The sequence below is a fragment of the Hypanus sabinus genome, chromosome 12 (genome assembly GCF_030144855.1).
Source record: "Hypanus sabinus isolate sHypSab1 chromosome 12, sHypSab1.hap1, whole genome shotgun sequence".
NCBI lineage: Eukaryota > Metazoa > Chordata > Chondrichthyes > Myliobatiformes > Dasyatidae > Hypanus > Hypanus sabinus.
The window spans coordinates 22357200-22369969 of NC_082717.1; the positions used below are offsets into that span (position 1 = coordinate 22357200).

Below are 12770 nucleotides of genomic sequence, written 5' to 3' on the forward strand. Positions count from 1 at the left end.
ATGGCTTTCAAGCCTACCCTTCTGCAAGAAAAGAAAGTCAGCTGCTCCTTGCAGACAGCTTGAATGCTCTATCTGATGGAACACTGAGATGAATGGCCCCCCAATTATGTCTGCCTTAGATTGTGGCAATGTGTATTTCAGTTGTGGTTGACCCAATGGTTTGGAAAACAAACTATACCATAATGTACCTATGCTGCCATCTTGAGGGATCTTTGGGCATTGTACTCTGACGTCCTAATCAGCAGTACTTTTCCTCACCAGTGAGTATATTTACATGTTGTACTACCAAAAACAAAGCAGCATCCACTGTCATTGGCCTCCACCGTCTAGGCCATGCTCTTTTTTTCACTACTACCAGTGGGTAGGAGATGCAGGTGGCTTGGGTCCCACTCCACCAGGTTCAAGAACAATTATCCTACAACTATGAAGCTCCTGAACCAGTGCAGATAACTTAACTCGCCACCACTCAAAGAAATCTGCAGGTTGTAGAATCAGTTCAAAGGCCTCTTTACAGTGCAAGTTCACAGTATTTTAAATTGCACTTTGTTTTTTGTCAGTTTTTGTTTATGTATAATTTTTTCAAATTCTATTGTATTTTATTTTCCTGTAAACAGCTGCATGAAAATGAATCTCAAGGTATATAATTTGATAATAAATTTACTTTGAACTTGGAAATAATTGTTCTAGCACTGATTCTTGCACACACCATTGTGTACATGCTCCCAATTACAAGAAAACAACCTTGCACTGTCTACTGTAGTCAGTGCACCCAATGCAGCCTTCTCTATGTTGGTGAAACCACAGTCGACTGTGAGACCACATTTGCTCCCTCCACAAAAATAGCAGCATTTCCTGGTGCTCAAATATTTTAATTCCTATCCCCATTCCTGTTCTGATATGTCGGTCCATGGCTGCCTCTTTTGCCACAATGAGGCTACTGAGGTCGGAGGAGTGTGTGAACACTTTATATTCTGTCTAAGCAGCCTCCAACCTGATGAACACTCATTTCTCCAACTTCCAGTAATTAATACTTCCCTCCCCTTTCTCTAATCTATTCCCCACTCTGAAAACTTATTAACCCATCCCATGTTTTCCTCAACCTCATTTATATGTATCACAAGATGTCTCATTATGGATCACTGCAGAACATCATTGATTACAGACCTTAAGGCAGTTTGCCCCATTGACCTCTACCCTAACACGGGCAAGCCAACTCTGAATCGTGTATGAATGTATCTTTATACAATGTTTAACAGTATCAAATGACTCACCCTCTTTTCAAAGCTGTTCCACCATGTGAATAAGAGTGGGATGGAATTGTGTCCACTTGCTTGGATGAATCAAACTTTAACAAGATTCAATGCTACTGCATGACTCCCTTGATAAGGGCTCCTTGCACCATTGTAGTTTCTGACTCCAGGAATACCTCCCAGATCTGTGATCTTTGCTGTCGAGGACAGGCAAACAAACTATTACAGGGTCTCAGAGGGTCAAGCAACATCCACGGAGGCAAAGGGCACAGGGAACAGCATCACCTGCAGATTCTGCCTCAAACTGCATACCACCCACCTCAGCACCAATAATGGTAAGTCGGTATTTCTGAGTTTAGATTCAACCAAACACTACAATGGGAGCAATTTTTAATCAGGACTGCAGAAGTTCAAAGAGGCAGCTCACCCTCACTTTTAAGGGCAGAGGGTATTGGAAAGCAAATATCGGGTTTGCTCACAAAGCTCAATCCCTCCACCATTTTAAAAACCTGTTTTTTAAATTATAATTTCATTGAGGTAATAAAAAAAAAACAATTTAACAATCTAGGAGCACAAAAAATAGAAGCAGGAATCAGATTTTCATGCCAGCTCCGTAACTCAAGTCAGAAAATGGCAGATCTTATACCGCAGTTACACCATAATCTCTTGATCGCTGTACTCTACTCACCTCAGCCCCCACATCAGGCTTGGGTACAGAATTTGAAAGATTAATTACCTTTTTGATGTGACTTCTGGTTTCAAGTACTCATCCAAAGGAATCACCAACTCCATATCTACCCTGCCAAGCACCTTAAAATAAGGTTCTTTACAATTTATATAACTCTAGAGATACAGGCTCATGGAGACAAGAGACTGGAATCAGGAGCAAAAAACCCCACAGAATTCTGAGGAACTTGGAGGTCAGGCAACAAACTTGCACGCAATGTCATTAAAGCCAAGGAACTGATCATGGACTTAATGAAGGAAACACTGGGAGAACACACACATACAAGTCCTCATCAATAGGCCAGCAGTGGAAAGGGGAGATCAGTGTCAACGTCAGATTTATCCTGTGCCCAACATATTGATGCAGTTATTAAGGCGGCATGCCAGCAGCTATATTTCATTGAGATTGAGGATATTTGGTATATCATCAAAGACTTGCAAATTTCTAGAGATGTACGGTGGAGAGCATTCTGACTGGTTGTATCACCACTTGGTATGGAGGCTCCAACTGAGGAAACTGCAGAGGATTATAGACTCAGTCAGTTCCATCATGTGCACTAGTCTCCCCACCAGGGAGAACATCATGAAAAGGAGATGCCTCAGGAAGACAACATCCATCATTAAGGACCCTCACAATCAAAGACATGCCCTCATTTCACTTCTACCATCAGATTTCTGAACAATCCATGACCCATGGACACTATCCTTCTGTTTGCACGATTACTTATTTTAACATTTATTGTAATCTATAGTACTTCTCATGTCTTGCACTGTACTGCTACCTCAAAACACAATAATTCACAATGTGTCAGTAATAACCAGATTCTGATGCTGATATCTCTGGGATGCGGGAGGAAACCCAGGGAGAATTTGCAACTCCACACAGACAGCTTCCAGGTCAGGACTGAACCTGGATCTCTGAGGCAACAATTCTACTAACAACATTACTGTGGCTCAAGTAGATTCATTGATTTGATAAGGAGTGCCAGTAAATTAACTTTTTAAAAACAATATGAATTTGGTCAAGCTCGCAGTTTTTGGCTAAAGAATCACAGACAACCAATTTGGGCCCTGTTGCAATTTTTTGAAAAATAATTAATGAACAAATTGGATAATTTGACACAAATGATAAAATAGTAAAAAGTACTGATGATAATTTTTAAACATTTATTATAATTTGTGGGTGATAACCAAGAGTTTAAAAAACCCCATCAATTCAATGATTGGTGATAATGAGGCTGTACATTTACCTACTCCTCAAAGCCCAACCTGAACAAAGTCAAGTAAAAATTCTCAGATGTTGGTTTGCACATATTAAGATAAAATCCTGCCCACTGGAACAATGGTGTCAGTATATTTAAATACACGAGAATCACATGATTCTGAATACAAACCTTTACTGTACATATAAAAACTACATTCACAAAATACTGCTTTCAGAAATAGCTCTGTAAAGGCTCTCCAAGAACAACTTCCAGCTGCTTAATCACTTTCTGACAGTGGTTCTCCACTTCCTCACATTCATCTGCAAAACAAAAAGCACAACTCAGAATTCCAACTGAAGTGACAGTAAGGAAATATATCTCCAGCAAACATAAGACCATAAGACATAGGAACAAAGATAGGCCATTCGTCCCATCATGGAGGGATTGTCTACGCTACGGAGTCTCTGTGGGTCGAAGTTAGGAACAGGAAGAGGTCAATAACTCTACTGGGTATTTTTTTTATATACCACCCAATAGTAACAGCAGATAGGGAGACAGATTCTGGAAAGGTGTAATAATCACAGGGTTGTTGTGGTGGGAGATATTAATTTCCCAAATATCGATTGGCATCTCCCTAGATCGAGGGGTTTAGATGGGTGGAGTTTGGTGTGTTCAGGAAGGTTTCCTGACATAATATGTAGAAAAGCCTACAAGAGGAGAGGCTGTACCTGATCAGTTATTGGGAAATGAACCTGGTCAGGTGTCAGATCTCTCAGGAGGACAGCCTTTTGGAGACAGTGATCATAATTCTAGCTTCTTTACCACAGCATTGGAGAGGGATAGGAACAGACAAGTTAGGAAAATGGTTAATTGGAGTAAGGGGAAATTTGAGACTATCAGGCAGAAACTTGGAAGCATAAATTGGGAGCAGATGTTCTCAGGAAAACGTATGGAGGAAATGTGGCAAATGTTCAGGGGATATTTGCGTGGAGTTCTGCATAGGCACATTCTAATGAGACAAGGAAAGGATGGTAGGGTACAGGAACTGTGGTGTACAAAGGCTGTTGTAAATCTAGGGAAGGAGAAGAGCTTACAAAAGGTTTAAAAAACTAGGTAATGATAGACATCAAGAAGATTATAATGCTAGCAGGAAGGAGCTTAAGAATGAAATTAGGAGAGCCAGAAGGAGCCATGAGAAGGCCTTGGCAGACAGGATTAAGGAAAACCCCAAGGAATTCTGTAAGTATGCGAAGAGCAAGAGGGTAAGACGTGGAGAATAGGATCAATCAAATATGATGGTGGAAAAGTGTGTTTGGAACCAGAGAAGATAGCTGAGGTAATTAATGAGTACTTTGCTTCAGAATTCACTACGGAAAAGGATCTTGGCGATTGTAGGGATGACTTATAGCGGACTGAAAAGCTTAAAAATATAGACATTAAGAAAGTGGATGTGCTGGAGCTTTTGGAAGGCATCAAATTGAATAAGTTGTCGGGACCGGATAAGATGTACCCCAGGCTACTGTGGGAGGCGAGGGAGGAGATTGCTGAGTCTCTGGCAATGATCTTTGCATCATCATGGGGACGGGAGAGGTAAAAAGTACTGATAATAATTTTTAAACATTTATTATAATTTGTGGGTGATAACCAAGAGTTTAAAAAACCCCATCAATTCAAAAAGGACATGGAAACCATAGAAAAGGTGCAGAGGAGATTTACAAGGATGTTGCCTGGATTGGGAAGCATGCCTTATGAAAATAGGTTGAGTGAACTTGGCCTTTTCTCCTTGGAGTAACGCAGGATGAGAAGTGACCTGACAGAGGTGTACAAGATGATGAGAGGCATTGATTGTGTGGATAGTCAGAGGCTTTTACCCAGGGCTGAAATGGCTAGCACGAGAGGGCACAGTTTTAAGGTACTTGCAAGTAGGTACAGAGGAGATGTCAGGGGTAAATTTTTTTGTACGCAGGGAGTGGTGAGTGTGTGGAATGGGCTGCTAGTGACGGTGGTGGAGTTGGATATGACAGGGTCATTTAAGAGTCTACTGGATAGGTACACGGAACTTAGAAAAATAAGATGGCTATGGGTAACCCTAGGTAATTTCTAAGGTAAGGACATGTTCAGTACTGCCTTGTGGGCCGAAGGGCCTGTACTGTGCTGTAGATTTTCTATGTTTCTGTGTCTGTTTTGCCATTCCATCGTGGCTGATTTATTAACCCTCTCAACCCCATCCTCATTCCTCTTTATTGTAACCCTTGACACCCTTACTAATCAAGAACCTATCAGCCTCTGCCCTAAATATACCCAATGGCTTGGCCTCCACAACTGCCTGTGACAATGGAGCCCATGATTCACCATCTTCTGGCTAAAAAAAAAAAATTCCTCCTCATCCCTCTTTTCTGAGGCTGCGCCCCTTGATAGCCCCATGGGGCTAGATCCCCCATGATATGAAACACCCTCTCCACATCCACCTTTTCAAAAAGCAAAAAAGAGATAAGTTACTCGTATCAAAGTTCTTCTTACTGGAATCTGGCACTCAATTCTTGTCATTATATATTTGGAAGCATGTAAATGTTCTCGAAAAGATATGGGAAAGAAAGATTCACTAGAGTGGTTCCAAGGCATGAGGGATTCCAACTGCAAGGTTAAACAAAGGGCAGTCGGTGGTGTTCTCTTGGAGCAAAGGAGACTGCGATGAACAAGACAAACTTGAAGTAAACAGAATTTGTTTTAAGCAAAGGACCATCAAACACACTGATCCACAGTTTGGGATGTAGGGAAAACCTTAAACTTTGAGTAATCACCTGGAACCAAATGTATGCAGGGCAGTGAAAACAAAATAACTCAGGGTTTATAAAAGGGAACTGTGTTGGCATATTGGAATTATTTGCACGAGTCAGAGGAGATGGAAACACAAATTAGCAGCAACAGAAAACCCCTTGGTCCTTCAAGTCTGCTCAGCCATTACAGTCAGATTGTTCCTGATTTTTTTGACCTCCTTGCTGCACATCTGTCCATCTCATGGGGCTAATGGAATTGCTCCACTGAGAAAGGAAGACAAATGTGATGGGCCAAATGGCCTCCTATAAGTAATGAAGATTCTGTTTCTTAAAGTTTTAGAGAGGATAAAACTAAATCCACGCAGTGTAAAACTTGATGGAGTAGTTGCCTCATTTCAAGGAGCAATGCACTTTTTTTTACATTAAAAACTGAAAAATGGATACATTTCTAATTTAATCATTAATACTCAGAACAATTTGACTCTCTTTTTCAATTGACTGCAAATAAGTTATGGTAAAGATTTTTTAAATGAGAACTATATTACACATTAAGATGTATTTCAAATTCAGCATCTTACCTTCAAGCAGTTCTGCCAAGAAGGGGATGGTTTCAGGCAGTAACACCATGTAGTTCTCCTTTAGTTTACCAGCCAATTTCAACAACATAACGAGAGCAGAATACCTCACCTGCACATTAAAATAATAATTTAACTCTTTCCATAATCATGTGTGAAAGATAATCACTCTGAATCAGATTGTTCAATCACAAACTGTTTCAAAACTTCACTGAATTACCATTATTCTGGGATGCATACCCCTCCCAATGAAGTCCAATATCTCAGTTTCTTAAGTTTCCTTGCCTTTTTCTGAAAGCACACTTTTCTAAATGAGGGTTTCAGAGGTTGTGAAGACACCGATGAAGAGCTCTAACTGTAAAATTATACAGCAGACGGTTGTAATAGCCAGAGGATGGTGATGGGGACAAGCTCCCACTACTTATTAAATGGTCTGAATAGTGTGCGTCTCAAATAGCCTCTGACAATTAAGTCCAGCTCCTGACTTTCACATGTGGTTTAGTTCCTAAATCCAGTTGCTTCCGGCAGATGGGGTTCATCTGCCGTGGTTGGCGCGTGGCCTAGTGGATAAGGCAACAGTCTAGTGATCACTGGTTCAAGCCTTAGCTGAGGCAGCGTGTTGTGTCCTTGAGCAAGGCACTTAACACCACATTGGTCTGCGACAATACTGGTGCCAAGCTGCTTGGGTCCAAGTGCCCTTCACTTGGACAACATCAGTGGCATGGAGAGGGGAAGGCCAGCAGCTTGGGCAACTGCCGGTCTCCCATACAGCCCTGCCCAGGCCTGTGCCCTGGAAACTTTCCAAGGCTCAAATCCATGGTCTCACGAGAGTAACAGATGCCTGTAATGAAAGATCATTGTTACTGCCTAGAAGGAAAACTCTAATCTCAAACTGCTGCCTTGGGGAACTGCTTCACTCATGGAAACATTGAAGGAAACGGAGTCCCTAAGGCAGTCCTACATGAGTTCAATGCTGACTGGCAACTCCTGGGAAGCTGCTGGTAGCAAACCATCTCTGTTGTTCCTTTGGATTCATCAGATGTGTGGAGAGGGGGAGCTTGCGACATGGCAACAGCTTGTTGTCCATAGCTTATCACATAGACTGCTAGGACACCACATTCATGATTGATCTCGATCAACAGTAGACAGTAACGGGAGGCTTTCATTTGCACTGGCAATCAAAGATTAACATAAAATTATTAATCAAAATCCTTCCAACTGGGGACAGTTCCAGAAAATGACCCCTACTTGTTCTGCTCACAAAACAGATTGCCAAATTGTGGAAGTAAATCAGCTAAATTTTCTGGATCATCCTCAGAGACAAATGATTCTATAAACTGTTACAGAAAGCCTAAATCATTCAGTAACATCTTTGTGGAAGGACCCACCAGTCTAGAAATAACTTGTTCAAAACACCTTTATAACAAATTGGAAAAGGCAATAAAGAACAAGCACATCCCAATAATTTTAGAAAGCTAAAATAGTCATTGAACCAGGTATCTATTCAGTCTCTTGGAACCAGTACCTAAGTAGGTAACAGCTTTGCCAATAATACTTGTCAAATCAAATCTGTTATTTGCAACAAACTTAATGATCACCAATTCACCCAAGTTTCTCCAAAATAATTAGGTGCTTAACATACATTCAGAACCTGATATACTAACAATATAAAATACACAGATAAAGTATGACAGAGGAACCATTATGGAATTCTGGCTGCTTACTTTTGGTGAGCTATGCCTTGTTTTAAGCAAAATTTGGTAATTCAGTGGTTTCCAGAGAGAGTCATCAGCAACTGCAACAGAAAACTGAGCAATACACGGGATAAGATGGTTGCTTATTCTGTCCTCGTACTCTTCCTCATCTCCCAGCATGTTTTCCAGCTGCAAACATGACAAAGTACACAATATAGTCAGTTTGTAGTACTGAAGCAGCTGCAGTGTTTCATGCATACTATCATAAGAAGCTCATTCTATCATATAAAAGCTAATTATTCTGGACAAACCAAATAAAGTAAAACTTTTTAAATAGTTCCCCCATCCCTTTCAGCACATCCTAGTAGTTTAAGAAAGACAACTTGTAAACAACAGACTCCTTTAGATTGTCACATGATCAAATAGCCTGCTTTAGTGACATAGATTGGGATAAATGTTGAAATTGTGCAATGAGACCTTTTCCATTCATCTGAGAGAGTTAACAGGGTCACAGGGCCAAGTTGAACGTATTTTTTTGTAAGATCCTCCCATGGCCCACATCCACCTCCCGGAAGATCAGTGAGATATTTGTACTTAAATCTCTAACGGGGAGTTTAAAGCCACTGCTTTCTGAAGCTAATCGAGATACATGACAAAATAGCCACCAGTGGAATAATGCCACTAACTGAATGTTTAGCCTGGTAGTGCTGGTGAACTGACAAAAGCAGAACACTGCTTGAACAAACCTAAAGGTGATACTGTACAGTGTTACAGTCAGGGCTTCCATATAAGGACACTTACCAGGTTACGAATAGGAAGTGCAAATTTGTAGAGAAAAAGCATGCAGCAGTGAGTGTGAAGAGTAGAGGGAAGAGATTTGGACCAAAGATTGGCAGAGGAGCACAAAAATATCAGAAAAAAAATTCTTTAGCCAGGGTGGTGAATCTATGGAACTATGCCACAAGCAGCCGTGGAGGCCGAATCTTTGTGCATATTTCAGGCAGAGGTAGATAGATTCTTGATAGGTCAGGGCATGAAAAGAATGAAGGGATTGGGGGGGGGGGGGCGGTGGGGGACTATGAAAGTCAATTTAATTCTATGCCTGAGGAATAACCGAACAGTTGTGATTCAATTATTCAACTTCTGTTGCTTACTGAGCTAGGTGCTGCTCATTGTACAAAGTTTTCAACAGGGAAACTATTCCAACCAGCTTTTTTTCAGCAGATTGTTATGATAAAAGAGAATGACAAAAAGTGCTTTCACCACATCTTCCTAACTTTTAGATGAAAGTCAAATTTTGGGTTGGGTTAATTGTCATGATGGTTCTTTTTATATTAGATTCTCCATAGAACATTTTGGTTACAAGTTATTGATAGATTAGATTATTGACAGATCTTCGAACAGAATCATGTAATATGAAGACCACCAACGCGGTTTAAATGCCTCAAGAGAGAAACATTTGCAAGCCCAGTGGGAAGTGAGACCAACTGGATAACTCCACTACAGAGCTGGTTCTGGCATGACTAAATGGCATATTCTGAATTTTTTCCCCCACTACTTGCTCTTGGAATACCTTACAGCTGTGGTCATCATTCTGCATCAGTGTTCGAAATACGTTACCAAATAAAGACAAGCTGTCAGAACAGAGGACCCGCACTCCAAGTGAATTGCATATTGCATAAATTGGCAACTGAATGGAATAAGCATTGAAAGGCAAGACAAAACATTTGAATTACAAACCTGATCCACTAAGGGCATCATGAGAGTATCAGCTCTTTCCTTACTGACAAACTTTTGAGTGTCGAAGAGAAAGATTTTGTGCATGCAATCAATGACGAACTGAAGTAAAAGACAAGATTTCTTCGTGCTGTTGTCTGAATCAAAGAAACTTTGATCTATTTGGAGGATAAAAATGATGATTTATTAAACTCAACACAGCATGTGACTAATTCTGCCATTGATCAGAATGATTACCTGTAATTGTGCAGCAAATTAGATGCTATCATAAATACTGATTATAGCATTACGTTGCTATGAGTAGAATTCATTACAATAATTCTCAGTGCTTCAATGATGAGAAAGCACCGGAGGAATTCTTGTGGTTAGAAGAGCTAGAGAATACAAGACCTCTCTTTCATCTTATCGAGGTACAATTCCTTTATTTGATTAAAATACAATTCAGACAGTAAGCTTATTAAATGTCATCTCATTGATTTCCTTTACCTTATCAATGAAACTCAACCACAACAGACAAACACCACTTCCTTGTTTTAACAAGTATGTGATGGGATTTATATTTGTAATGATTCCTTCTCAGATTAATGTCTTCGAAAGATCACCCATCACTGATGAGGTTTAGATAATAAATAAATAAATATAGATAATATGATGTGCTTCTTGTTTCTCATTGCTCATTTCTTGTTGCTAGTTTGTACGATTTTTGATTGGGGCAGGCTGGCTCTGCTGCCTGAAGTTAACGAATGACAGTACTGGACTGAACTGAACGGAATATGCCTGCATTCTATCAGTGATTTGTGGCTTGGTGTTTTATATTCTGTGTTTTTTGCTCTTTTTTGTCATTTGTGTGATTTGTTCGCGCGTGTGTGTTGGGGATTTGATGTTTCTCTTTGGGTTCTACAGTTTTCTTTCTTTGTTTTGTGGCTGTCTATGGGACGATGAATCTTAGGATTATGTACTTAAATAATAAATGTACTTTGAATAAGATTAAAATGATAATATGGGTAATAAATAAGATCATCTATCATTGATGAGGCTTAGATAATAAATAGTTAATTCATTTCAACTTTACCTGTTTTGACAATATTTGTCTGGTCCAGAATTTCAGCAAAGGGCTTCACTAGCTGCCCGGCAAAAAGGGTGAATAAACCTTTAAGCTTGTCTGCAATGCAATTTGCCAAACGGTAGAACGTAATCAATCGATCTGTAGGGAAACCCTCAGACTTGCTCCAGTCGAACAGCTGATTGGAAGCAAACCATGTCAGTGGTTAAAAAATAAATTCCAAATATTTGTCTGTAGAATTGATTACTGAATATTAAAAACATACCTTAAAGAACAAAGGCCTGAAGGTAACTTCTGAAAGTTTCATTATCATACCAACAAAACAATTAATGACATGATCTTCAATTTCACCTACTTTGTTCAAGTCATCCTGTAAAAAGGAAGAAGTAAAACGAAAATTGGCTTTGTGTACAGTATAACTAGAATGGAGAGGTACTTGATGTAATAGTTAACTACACCTTTGTAAGTTTCGATGTCGAAATGCCCCTTTGTGCCCCTCAATGGGACATTGAAATTAATGTCAAAATAATTTCAGGGCAAACACTGGAACTCGGCCAGATGACACACAACTGATTTTAAAGTTATACATTGTACACAGTAACACTGGAGATGGTCCTACAGTTGGTATGCAAAGAAAAAACTTGCAAGAGCAGATTATAAAACAATTGTATGTAAATTTGTGGTCATATGGTTCTTAATTAAAATACTTTGGTATATTTTAAAGTGCAAACAGTAGCAAACAAATTTTAATCCGCAAAACTACACACAGCTGTTATTGTGCAGTAACATCCCATAAATAAGTGAGATCTCAGGAACAAGGTTCCCTGAAAGTAGTGACTGAAGTAGAGAGGGCAGTGAAGGAGTCATTTAGCACGCTTGCTTTCATCAGTCAGGGCACTGAGTACACAAAACCTGAAACTGGCTTGAGGCTTCCCTCCATAGCTATCAGGCATCGAGTTGCTGCCAGACAGTGCCAAACCAGCACATATACAATCCCCAGTCATTCAACTGATACTACTTAAACCACTTTTACCCCAAATTAAAAAAAATTCAGAAACTAATTGTGTTGTTGCAAATTTATCTCATTTTGAAAATAAGAACTTTGTGGATCCTACCTCCAAGTGGTCAGCTCTGAAATCCAGGGCTTTGAGGAAGAATGATGTGAGCTCAGATTGATGGGAATTCAATTGTACCTTTTCCATTTGGCAAATATGTTGCTTTAGAATGTCGAGAAGTGGACCTAAGCAATGCTAGAGAAAATTGCAACATGTCAGAAACTGGTCATGTTTTTGCCCAAGACTCACATTCAACCGAATTCTACAGATCCTCCCATAGTTGCTTGAAATCATAATTGCAGATCCATCTTCTCTCAAGAGTTAAAAAAAAACAGCCATCTCTTCTGATCCATGTGGCTTCTATTCTGCCTCACTAAACAGGGAACTATCCATGACACAGCAAAAAGCTGACGGTAAAATCACAGCTGGAGCCAAGTGGATAGTAAAAATACAGCGACACAACACAAGGAATGGAACAGTTGTTATGCAAGAGACAGAGTTCAGGAGTTCTTCAGAACACAGGATTTCTGCAAATATCTCCTATAAATAACAGACCAAAATGGAGCTCAGTCAAGGACTGAAATAGAAAACAGATAGTGAAATTTATTGTATTTGATAAAATAAATGAAGCTGAGGAAAGGCTGTGAAATACAGGACCAAAGCCCAAGTATGTAGAAATAATTTGAAA

General features: G+C 39.8%; 1 protein-coding gene across 4 annotated transcripts in view; it reads right to left on the minus strand.

The window, feature by feature from the left end:
* heatr1 (HEAT repeat containing 1) overlaps positions 1-12770 on the minus strand; it is a 120834-nt gene that overhangs the window by 9007 nt on the left and 99057 nt on the right. Inside the window, exons 39-46 of one of the 4 annotated variants that reach the window (XR_009515042.1) lie at positions 12143-12277; positions 11293-11397; positions 11037-11205; positions 9968-10122; positions 8258-8416; positions 6537-6645; positions 3371-3501; positions 1272-1447 (exon numbers count right to left, since the gene is read on the minus strand). Coding sequence is in view for 3 of the 4 variants with exons in the window: in XM_059985663.1 (XP_059841646.1) it covers positions 3413-3501; positions 6537-6645; positions 8258-8416; positions 9968-10122; positions 11037-11205; positions 11293-11397; positions 12143-12277 (921 nt within the window). In the remaining variant the exon portion in view is untranslated. Of the gene's footprint in view, positions 1-1099; positions 1448-3356; positions 3502-6536; positions 6646-8257; positions 8417-9967; positions 10123-11036; positions 11206-11292; positions 11398-12142; positions 12278-12770 lie in introns of those variants that run through there. The other 3 variants (XM_059985664.1, XM_059985663.1, XM_059985662.1) reach the window with 3 other exon arrangements.